We start from the raw sequence: 12,095 nt of genomic DNA, 5'->3' as shown, positions 1-12,095 counted from the left end.
AAGAAAATATTGCATTCATTTTATTTAAATGCCATGGCTAATATCCCTTCCCCTCTCTCCCTCCCCCCAAATTAAAAAATAAAAATAAAAATAAAATTAAAATGGGTTTTTTAAAAAGATGCTTGCCAAGTTGCTAGAATTTACTAGTATATCTTTATTATCTATTAAAAGACGTTTCAAACAAAATATACGTGTTACGTGACGAGGTTCGAACATACAACCTCTGGTGGTAAAACTAAGTGTCTTACCATCAAGCTACATTGCATTTTATGTTATTTTTTGAATGCAATTATAGTGAATGTTAATATGAAGAACAAATTTAATTATAGATGTTTCTTTCTATTTTTTAAATTTAATATATTACTCCGTAGTTGATATGCCCGCTTAACTTAAAATTACTATGTAAAAATCGACTCACATCGACTTTAGAAACTCGAAGTTATTGAGTGATTTCCAAAAAAATTATTTTAAAAAAATCAAAATTCCACAATTATACTATTTTTTGTTACGCCACCATACCTTAGATCATACTCATCATGTTAGTACTCTCATATTGGTTTTTTTTTTTAATAATTTTATTTAACATAAAAATGTCCCAATGCATTCCTTCCAAATATTAATTTTTTTTTAAAATTTATTCTTATCATGCTTTTATTATTATTTAACTTAAAAAATTTTATTGGTAAAATTTGCTTCGAAAAATGTGTTAAAAGGTGTCCATTTAAAACATGTTTGTTTATTTATTTACTGATTCACCGCTGTTTATCATACTACGGAGTAAAGTGGGACAGCCTCGGCCTGCCGTGGCGGGCTGGGGTAATTTCGTCCGTCTAGACCTCTTGATTAAACCTTCTCAAGTTCAACAAACACCAAATTACTGAACCAAAAGTTAGGAACAAATAAGCACTTAAAGCAGGGCTTTTGTAAGACTTCCTCGTCTACTTCACTAAGGTACCAACACACTGAACCTTATTCACCATTAATGTAGCTCTTCAATTTCCCCCGATTTTTATCAATCAACTGATCTATTTAATAGTAGAAATAACATATTTCAGATGCAATCCCTAATTAGGACAGTTCGATCACAATGCAGAGTAACCTCGGATTCTCTCTCCTCCATTTTGGTAACTGCTTTTTTTTTTTTTTTTTTTTTTTTTTTTTCCGCTTGTTTATTTTAATGAATAGTACTGAGTATGATTTTCCAGTAGCATGATTTTATCGATTTAGAGTAATTTTTTAATTTTGTGCGTAAGCCCTAATTTATGAATTGTAGAGCATGTTGCCTGAATTTAATTCAATTTATCCATTTTAGTAATTTTGGAATGTGTTGGTTTTATTTTCTTGATTCAATTGCTCTAGCTTGTATTGCATTGATTATGTTAAAATTGTGGCTGTTTTGGAGGATCGCCTACGAACCTGCAAGATGAACCCCTAGCCCTCTGACGCCCAAGTTAGTTCCTAAACAATGAATAATAGAGTATTTAGGCCACATTTGGTTTGTTGTAAAACATCTACAATAAAAAATGAGTTTTCATGGAAGCATATTATTATGGAAAACAGGAAAACCACAATTACCAATTAGATTTCCTTTGCTTGGTTTCTTACAAAAAAAAAGTTAGGGAGAAATCGAATTGAAAATAGTAATGGAAAGGTGAGGATGGATAAGAGGAAAATTAAAAGGAGGTAAGGAGGAAGGAGGAAAATGTGGTTTTCCTTGTTTTGTAAAGGAAAATGTTTTACACCACTGGGAGTGTAATTTTTCATAATCGGGAAATTGTTTTCCATCCCTTCAGAAACCAAACAAAAGAAAAATGGGAAATCATTTTTCATGAAACATTTTACATTAAACCAACACACCCCTTCTCGTCAAAAAAAAATAAAAATAAAAAAGTAACCAACACACCCTTAAAAGGGGTATATATAGTTAACTATGTATGTAGGAAATCTTTGGCCCTTGTGGTGTACTTGACACTTTGTGGTCTTATAAGGCCTTTCTTGCTCATTGGGCTTATATGGGCCGAAGTACTTTTAGGCTAAAATGGACATGTCCATTTTAGTACCCAAGCAATCTTCAAAAGCTACATGCAACTATTCTAACTGATCTTCCTAATCATTTGATGGAATGGGAGTTGTGGAATGGGAGGGAAGCCTATATAACAGTCATATTTCTCCTTGTTGGGGAAAGAAGAGGAAAGTCTGACAACTCAGACTTTGATGGAAGCTTTATATTCTACCTAGTGAAGCTTTCTTAGTCAAAGGGGTTGTTAATGGAGTAAAGGCTACCTATTTTCTGGTATAAAAGCTGGGCAGTTGCTAAGTTATGAATGAATAGGTGCTGAACCCTGCCTACCAAGGTAATGTTATGCCTGGTGCAGCTGAAGTTGTTGAAAGATTATCTTTTTTACAGTTTGACAATTCTTGGGTAGGGGGATTCAATTAGTCAACTGTTGTGTAAATTATTTAGGTAGAGTAATAATGTCATATTTTTTTTCCTGATAAGGGGTAATAGGCTCCTCAACCCTCTTGAAGAAAACAATTTACTCACAAATGAGGGTAATAGGTTAGGTTAGTAGATGACTACCGACCAGGTTCCACACTTCCACCACTTATTATTAACAACCATCATGATCACTTCTATGGTTCTATGTCTTTTTTAGTGCCCAAATTCATTCATATACCCTATAATTTATATCTTCTCTCTAAGACTTCCATTATGAACAGTCTGAATACTCTATGGTTCTTTAACTACCCCACATCTCCTTTTCTATGTCCAATTTTAACGCATGTCAGTTTCTCATTCCTTAATTTTGCTCAATATAATGATACATTTCAAGGTTGAGTATTCTGACCGTTATATATGTAGCTAACTGTAGCACTAATTCTTTGCTTAGCTTCTCAATAAAAAGGAAAAAGAGAAAGGTAATAAACTACAATGTGTCTTTTTCTATTTTGGCTTTGTTTAAAGTTTTAATGGGTTGGTTATATTTGAATTGTCACAGGGAGGGAAACTTGGTCATGAATGTGCTTCAAGACATGGATACACTGCACCTTCGTTAGCTTGCTTCAGTGGAAGTGCAAAGTTTGGTGCTTTTCATGAGGCTGTTTTTTCTCAGGGTTTTCTTCACCGGAGCTTTTCTACTGCTGGCACTCCTGCAGCATCAATTACACAGGATACTGCACCTGCTGAAACTGATGTGCCTACTCGCATAAAATTCAAGAGGCTTGACAAAACAGCTAGGCACATTATGCAGGTATGCATGCTTTCACTGCATATGTCTTTTACGAGGAAGTTGTGTTTACTTGTTCCTTCCAATATTCTGTCAACAGATTCTGGATAAAGAAGCAGTTGAAGAGGTAAGGGGACACAGAGAAATTCCTGATATTAAGCCAGGGTATATTATCCAGCTCAAATTGGTATGTAAAATTTGCTGGAGGCAACTATTGATCTTGCTAACATGTTGGAATGGGAACCCTCAATAACATGTTTTACTTTGGTGTGTGGAAACAGGAAGTTCCTGAGAACAAACGACGTATTACTACAATAAAAGGCATTGTTATAGCAAGACGGAATGCAGGATTAAACTCAACTTTTAGAATACGAAGATTAGTTGCTGGAGTTGGGGTCGAGAGTCTTCTTCCAATGTATGTGAACTTGGAATACTTCCTTGCAAAATGAAATATCTGTTTCATCCCACAAACTTTATGTGTTAATTTTACTTTATAAAGCATCAAGTTTTAGATGTGTTAATTTTACTTTATAAAGCATCAAGTTTTAGACTATTACACTATAGCTGGGCAATACCAAAAAAAAAAAAATTCTTTCCATTCATTAGCCTGAGACGTCAGGCTGGGTCCTATTACGAGCTGAGAAAAGTCCATCCAAGGCCAGTAAGTTTTAGGCTGAACAGGCCAAAATGGGCTAGAAAAATCTACATGGGATGGATTACATCCACAATGAATGGTCCAACCACCACTTTTCTAGTGTGTGTGTTTTTGCTTCCCTTTTCTGGCTCTCCCAAAAACCACATTTTCCCATTGCATTTTCCTTTCTGCATCGTTACACTGTTCCTCTCTGGTAAATGAGATAAGAGTATACAAGTATTATAGTGACTTAAAGATGTGAGATTATTATTCATCTATTAATGACCTGTGATTTGATGGCAACAGGTACTCACCTAACATAAAGGAAATTAAAGTGCTGGATAAGAAGAAAGTGAGGAGAGCCAAGTTATACTACCTTAGGGAAAAGATGAACCCTCTAAAGAAATAGGGACGGACTTTGTTTCAATTGTATTAAGATCATATGATTTGCCGCCTAGGAAAAACCAGGGTTCTTCACAAAGATCTGCAAACTCTTTGTATGTGAAATCAATGGTAACTGTGCTGTGGCATCTTTAGAATGGCAGTATCAGATAATTTTTGGGAACATATCCCAAAACCACTTTATATATGTCAGTTTGTTTTGTGTAATTTCTGGGGTGTAAAGAGTGCAATGTTATATTGAGGTTTATCAATGTGGTTAGTGAATCTGATCGTCGGATGTTGACAATGTTTTGCTGTATGGCGTTTATTAAGCTGCCAGAGTAATAAAACCTTTTGCTGCCTCCTCTTGATTTCATACTGTGTTAATTTGCTTGGAAGTTAAATAATTGCATTACAGTACATTACATGTATCTCGGCTAATGACCACAGCTGTCATATTGGTACTATTGGTACTCTGGCACCTGCCAACTCAACTTGAGGATCGGAAATGAATCAAGACTCAAAGCCGCTTTACTTAAGCTGAAGTAAAAGGTTCAAGTGCAGATGCAGAAGTGAAGTTTCAGGTAGGGGTGTCCATTCGGTTTTCGGTTTGGATTTAGCCCAAATTCAATCCGATCCGAAATGAATTTCGGTTTTTAGTTTTCAAATCCAATCCGATCCGAATTACTTACCAAATCCGATCTGATCCAATCCGAATTATAATTCAGTTATTTGGATCCAATCCGAAAATCCGAATTAAAATACATTGCTAAATTTTTTGGGTCTAATGCGATTACAAAAATAAAATTGCAATAATAAAATTCAATTCTTGAAAGTATAGTAGTACATGATTTATACAAGTATTAAAAACATAGGTTTACATTGTTAATATTATTATAATCATGAACATAGTTTAACATGATTAATATTAACAATATTTTTTGTAAAATAACACTTTCATAATTCGGTTATTTCGGTATTTTGGATCCGAACAAGGTTAATCCGATCCGATCCGAAAATCCGAATTTTCAAAAAATTCAATCCGATCCGATCCGATTTAAAGTTTGGATCCGATCCGAATTGATAATTCGGTTTGAATTGGATTGGATTTCGGTTTTTATCCGAATAATGGACACCCCTAGTTTCAGGTGCAGATTTGATTTCTATAACATGAATATTTCTCAGCAAGGGGGAGCCAATGACGAAGAACTGAACTTTTTTCGGTTATTTACTTACATGAATGTTCTTTTATGTAAAATACTGTACGGCATTTTAGTTGCTGGCCTTGCTGCTTGTTTTTGGGCCATAGTTCGATCTTTCATCCTCTAGAGATACTTACCTGTAAACCTGAAGTTAATGTATAGCTATTTGTTAAGCTATCATACAGGTATTATTATTCTTATATTTAAAGGCACATTTTAGCATAAATTTTTTTAAAGCTAATTTAGTGTTGAACCACCCTTATATATGAGATTACTACAGTGCAACGTATAACACATTACATAGTTTGCTCATTGGACCACCTTGATGTGCTGACAATTTCCTTGATGCTTCAGCACAATATGTCTTTCATATAGGACAACTTATGCCTATGTGCAATATTGTGCATCTGTCTTGGTGTAGGTTAGTATTATTGCTTTTTTTTTTTCTTTTTGCGTATATGAAAAAGGCTAACATGGATCAAGCCTCAAGGTATCTGGCGCCGTACAAACAATCTATGCTCGTCCTAGTCCGGGTCCTGTTGAATGTACTCCGTAGGCCGTAGCAATATAGTCCGAGCCTTTGAGTCTGATATTACATATTTGCATGCTAGTGAGGTTAAATGTAAGCACGTAGCTCTTGTATTAGCAAATTCAAAAACGGTGACACGCGTAACGTTGAAGTCTAATATTTTCCCGTTCTCTGTAGTTATTTCTGGTTTTTTCTTTTTTTTTTTTTTTTTTTTTTTCCGTTTACTTATTTTCGCGATATTTATAAACAATTAAACACACGAACATTTTTGAACAACAAATTTTCAGGAGCTTGTTCCTCTCTCCAGAAACTTCCCATTTCTCCAGAAAATCCAGATTTCTATCCTCAACTTTCAAGGTATTTTCTCTCTCTTCAATTTAGGGTTCTAAATCCTGTAATTTCAATGATTTTACATGCTTCTTTGTGAACAAGAACATCAAATTGAAGTCAATTTTTGTTTACTTGTATTTCATAGAAATATTTGTTGCAATTTGTGTGAGGTTGTTGATTATAAGCTTGCATCGTTTTTTGTAATGTTTTTTCGTGAAGTTCTTTGAATTGAAGTAGTTTTTGCAGAAAATTGATTATCAGTTTATACTAGAATTTTGTGTTGCAATTTGTCTGAATTTGTTGATTGTATGCTTGTACTTCGTATGTTTTTTCATCGTTCTAGCAAATTTGAATTTTTAATTAGGTGATGATACCAACAAGCTGGAATAGCTCAGTTGGTTAGAGCGTGTGGCTGTTAACCACAAGGTCGGAGGTTCGACCCCTCCTTCTAGCGTTTATTCTTTCACAGTATTTTTTTTTTTTTTGTTCTGTTTTGTTTTGTATTAGCTAATTGAAGTTGTGTCGGTAGAGACATGTATTGAATTGGCATGTGGTGTTGACAATGTAAAATGATCAAAGACATAGGATAGATTGACTTATGAACTAGACCAGAGGGATTATTACTAAGAACTAGGGATTCTGACTTGCTGAGTAAGGTTGAATACACAAATTCCTAATAGTTATAGTTAAGAATGTATGTGAATCACCTTAAGCGGTTGACGGTGTTATTTGAGTGGAAGTGCAGAGTACACCCTTAAAAGAAATAGAAAGATGTACAATGATCAGGGAAATTGTTTGTGTTTAGTTTGGTGGAAATCAAAAGATTTACAGTTTGTTTGGATGAAAAGGGAAGGAAAAGAAGGAGAGGGAGGGGAAGATGAGAGAAGGGAAGGGAGGGAAGGGATAAAAAATGAGTTTTCTTTCCAAATCTCTCCATTGTTAGAGGGAGCAAATTGCTTACAAAATAATTCTTTCATTTCTCCCCCTTTCAATTCCCTTCATTTCTCAATTATTATCCAAATGAAAGATACACCATCTATCCATTTCCCATCCCTTCCCTTCTCTTTATTTCCTTCAATCCAAACACACTCTTAGACTATTATTACATATCCAGGCTTTTCATCTTGAGGTGGAGGTATAGAATCAACAAGGGTTTCACAGCACTTGCTAATAGTTTGATACAAGTTGGGCGGGTTGATATATTTATGTTGTGTCAAACTTTGAGTAGAAGCAGCCATACTGTGAAGAGTGAAAGTTATTCTTTTGCATTTGAGTTTTAAGTGTGAAGTCCATAATGACCATGAATTAGCAATTTGAACCTTGGATATGTTGCTGAAAGCAAACTGGTTTGTTAAGTAACTGTTGATGTCTTTTACATATTATCAGTCTAAGAATTTTCAACCAATTTTACTTGCTGCTGATGCCTCCTTAAGTAGTTAAGTGTAGCAACATCATCATTATTTTCATTTACTTGGGCAATTTTCTGATCTAACATTCTAAGCCCAGCCTTGTCGTTAAATATGAAGTTCTTAAGTTGAGGATACTGCTGTAAAAAGCAAGCCTTCCTTTAGTTTTCTACTTTATGATTTTTCTTTCTAAGACTTATATGATGAATTTTCTTTCTAAGACTTATATGTTGATTTTTATTTATGTCATAATTTGCTTTCTCAATCTTAAGAGTTACTTGTATTTTTAAAGGGTAAAGATGCCGAATGAGAGGCAACAGAGTGATTCATTTGACATGTTTGGTGGTTTTGGAAACTCTGGAGATTTTGGTGGTTCCATATTTGGGAAGAATCCTTTTGATGATCCCTTTTTCACCCGCCCATTTGGCAGTATGTTTCATTCAAATAGTTCTTTGCGTGAGTCACCCCTAGTGGTTCCACCAAGTGGACCTACCATCAAGGAACTTTGCTCTGATGATGAAGTAGAAATGGAGGATAATAATGAAGAAAGTCAGAATGCCTCTAGACCTGCCAATGAGCCTTTTGTTGATCATCCAGATGATGAAGCTGATGAAGCTGATGGTAATTCAAGTCTATCTCTGTTAGAGCTTCTGTTACTTGTGTTCTTGAGTCTTTTGAAAGGACACACTTGTCATTTTAAGCTGTTCGAACGAGTAGAATAGTCATACTCATGTCATCCGTTCACTTATAATGTTTGGCACTTGGCAGATAATAAGAAACAAGTGAACTATAGGACAGACAACAACCAGAATGGAGGAGGCTCACAGGCACAGTCATTTAAAGTCCACAGTTGCAAAGTCACATATGGAGGTGTAGATGGAGTGTATTACACTAGTTCAGCTTCCAGAAGAATGGGAAGCGATGGAGTAAGTGTTTTCAATTTTTTGCATGTGACATAGTTAATGTCTTTGATACTAAGAAAACGATTTTCTTTTGTCCAGATGATCATGGAAGACTGCAAAGAGGCTGATAAGAGAACAGGTGAAGCAACACACAGGATTTCGAGGGGACTTCATGACAAGGTATGTGTTTGACCCTCAAATCACCTTCATATATGGATGATTATGAGATTTTGGTTTCTAGTGTTGTTCGACTCATTACTATTTGTGGTTCATTGTTTATTAAAAAAATTGTGGTAACAGAAGCATTTATTCTGAACATGTTTTTATAGGGCTATACGGTTACTAGGAAGCTAAATTCAGATGGCAAAGTGGACATGCGGCAAACACTGCATAATCTGAATGAAGGTAAGATCATTAAATATTGACGGCAAATGAACCCTTTAGCTGGTAGTTGGTCGTGAGTTATTGAAATTTACTTTGTTTTTTCTCCTTTTTCCTACAAATTTTCCAGATGAACTTGGAAGCTTTGAAGACGCTTGGAAAGGCAATGGTGGCAAGCATCTACCACCAGGTACAGGTATGTTCAGCATCCATTTATCCACTGTCTTAGTATATGGATGATAATATACAGTTCACTTGTGTCTGAAATAGCTCTTGAGTGATCAATATCAGCATGTTGAACTTGGAGGAAGAGGGGGAGGGGGTTGCGATATTACTGGATATTAGACTTTTGTCACTTGCAAAAGCGTAAGTGTGACTGCGTGTGCCTTGTGTAGTTGGGACTGGGAAACTTTCGTGCTCTGCATATCAGTCAAAAGCCTCACAGGATTTTGTATATTCTTGTGATCAAAAGGGTCCTTAGCGTTCGACCTTCTGTAATTTTGTCTTCATAAACTGCTATTACCATATGAGATACTGTGGTGGGATTGGTTAATCAAATCTTTGGGCAGAAGATGATCATACGATTCTGTCTTCATAACTCGAGATGCAATTATTACTTCTGCAAAATTGTGAAGAGTAGATTAAAATTTCTGGAATTCGGTTATTCTCTTAAGAATATCAGCACATTCTATGATTTCACAAGTTCTTAAAATCTCATCCATGATGTTTCTTGTTAGTTTTGGTAGTACGCCATGTTGCAGGACTTGTAGCTTAAGTTGACCGAACCTGGAGTAGATTAAAATTTCTAGAATTTGGTTATTCTCTTAAGAATATCAAGCACATTCTATAATTTCACAAGTTTTTAAAATCTAATTCATGATGATTCTAGTTAGTTTTGGTAGCATTCCATGTTGTAGGACTTGTAGCTTAAGTTGACTGAACCTGTGAGGTGAAATATTCTCTTCTATAATGATGCAGGATCTAGTGGCAGTGGAGCGAATCGAATGTCTGACTGGGGAGTGTTTCACCTTCCATCTACAAGGCATAGGGTGGGAGATGCATGGGGGAGCAGGCCCAACAATGAAAAAGCGGCCGATACTTCCAAAGGCCAAACCAAAAAGGTGATCAGGATCCCCATAGACTAGCTCTAGATCTCTACATTTCGATGTAGAACTTGGGTTTATCCCGGGCTGTCAACGGAACTGGAGGTTCGCAGTCACTTTTAGGCGTATTCATGTATGGTATCATACTACCATGGTGTATTTTAACATGGTTGGATTTTCTGTAGAGCGCTCTCTTTATAGTAGAGTTTGATTGGGAGATTTTATCCATCTGTTGGAAAGTGATTACTCTAACTGTTAGTTTGAAATGGTGATTACTGGTGTAGTAAGATTCAAACAACACATTAAAACAATACCAACAAATTTCAACTAAGTTGATAACAGGTAGAGTATGAACTTCTAACACAAACAAAATTTAATCCAAGACTCATAACTTCATTTGTCTACTAAATACTGTTATTACATAGGACTGGTACGACTTACGTAGAGTATAATCTATTACATACAAAGCCCTGATTAGGGTAAACAGGGCTCCCATCTTGTACTAATGACGGCATCAAAAGTTCATTCATAATTGTATTATTACTCCGTAATACAAAGCCCCGACTTTTTTTTTCTTATCCATTATATTAACACAGTTTTGGGGTAATGATACTTTTGCATAATTGAGTACAGAAGAGGGTAGAGCAGGACAGGGCAAAACAGCTCAAAATAAAGAATAGGGTCTAAGTGTCTTAACACATGATTGTAACAAAATAATCAAAATTCTTTCTTGGCATGTGATGAAAAACTAGAATTAAAGTTGACTTGAAAAAGAGTAGCATGGTGAAATCTATTTTGTCAGTTGGACAGATTTCAATCTATGAATATGGAAAAGAAAACAATTCCCAATTCGAAGAATTGGACATTTATCCTTTTAAAGAAAGATAAAATTAAACAAGGGTTGGCTCACAATATCAAGATGCATTAACCTATTGATTCCTCTTGGATTTCTGTGTTCATTGTCGGGCTCCAGCCTTTACCTTAAGCTGTGTGAAGTTTATTACTACTTGTATTGAATATCTAGGAAATTTCTTCATCATTTTCAAAAATAATAAAGCACATAAAGTAAAAGCTAAGAAACGGATGTCAACTTCCATATATATATATTTTTTTTGACTATTTTCTACAATAAAAATATATTAAGGCTAATAACAGCTCGTTGATTGAACATAAAGGAGTATACTTAGAAATGAATGACATTAGGATTATGAGAAAATAAGAGGAAATTATTGAATACCTCCAGATTTATTATATTATTAATTATGATAAATTTACAATCGTTCTTTTGAACATGAATTAAACTATGTATTGATTATTATAAAACCAAACATGAAAGTGAACATTAAGTAGTAATTATAGTATTCCGTGATAAATAATTTCTTCAGTTTTAAATTGTTAAATGTTTGTTCATGAGCAAGTTTTATAATATGTATGATGGTTCAAAATAATCCATTTGACCATTCTCAATATCCTTATAAATCCGGATAGAGAGCTTGTTCATTTAATTTATTCGCTTTCCTTTCTATTTAATTTTAGTATAAACAAAACTCGCACCTACCTTGGATCTTTATGTAGATATTGTGAACTTTAATAAACATGAAATCTATGAACTTAGGGCTAATGGTATTGACTAACACAAATTTTATTCTTTTGTTGCAAACTATTGACTATTATTAATTTCCTCGTGTGACTTAATTGTAAACATCAAATATGGACCTATATGGTACAAACCAAACCGGCTACTTTTGGTCGGTTATTGTATTTAAATTTTCACAGGAGAATATGTTAGCATTCAACTGAAAAAAAATAATAGCTTATAGTTATAATGCTGATGCAATTTTATAATAAAGTATTAAAATTATAGAATTTGGTAGGTCTAATATTGGACATAACAACGAATCCTTATGAATATGAATATATTTGGTAGCCAATAGATCAACTTGTTTCATATACTGCCAAAAAATAATTATGTGTAGTTTTGATTTTCATGATTGACCACT

The 12,095-nt window shown here is 34.5% G+C and overlaps 2 protein-coding genes and 1 non-coding gene across 3 annotated transcripts; all 3 read left to right on the top strand.

The window, feature by feature from the left end:
• Positions 1–866: 866 nt before the first annotated feature.
• Positions 867–4,613, top strand: LOC145585622 (large ribosomal subunit protein bL19c-like). The gene is made up of 6 exons (XM_081642324.1): positions 867–951; positions 1,056–1,124; positions 3,000–3,251; positions 3,328–3,414; positions 3,509–3,642; positions 4,168–4,613. The coding sequence occupies exons 2-6, from the start codon at positions 1,056–1,058 to the stop codon at positions 4,268–4,270; spliced, it is 645 nt and encodes a 214-aa protein (XP_081498450.1). The 5' UTR covers positions 867–951; the 3' UTR covers positions 4,271–4,613.
• A 1,578-nt stretch (positions 4,614–6,191) lies between these two features.
• Positions 6,192–10,311, top strand: LOC145585621 (uncharacterized). The gene is made up of 7 exons (XM_081642323.1): positions 6,192–6,330; positions 8,002–8,330; positions 8,478–8,635; positions 8,711–8,791; positions 8,941–9,016; positions 9,123–9,188; positions 9,971–10,311. The coding sequence occupies exons 2-7, from the start codon at positions 8,009–8,011 to the stop codon at positions 10,135–10,137; spliced, it is 870 nt and encodes a 289-aa protein (XP_081498449.1). The 5' UTR covers positions 6,192–6,330; positions 8,002–8,008; the 3' UTR covers positions 10,138–10,311.
• TRNAN-GUU (transfer RNA asparagine (anticodon GUU)) lies at positions 6,684–6,757 on the top strand. The gene has a single exon. It is a non-coding gene; the product is annotated as a tRNA-Asn (tRNA).
• Positions 10,312–12,095: the final 1,784 nt, after the last annotated feature.

Source organism: Chenopodium album, chromosome 16 (genome assembly GCF_948465745.1).
Source record: "Chenopodium album chromosome 16, dcCheAlbu1.1, whole genome shotgun sequence".
NCBI classification, from domain to species: Eukaryota; Viridiplantae; Streptophyta; class Magnoliopsida; order Caryophyllales; family Amaranthaceae; genus Chenopodium; species Chenopodium album.
Note: the sequence above shows the minus strand (reverse complement) of the source record. Positions and strands in the feature narration are given on the sequence as shown.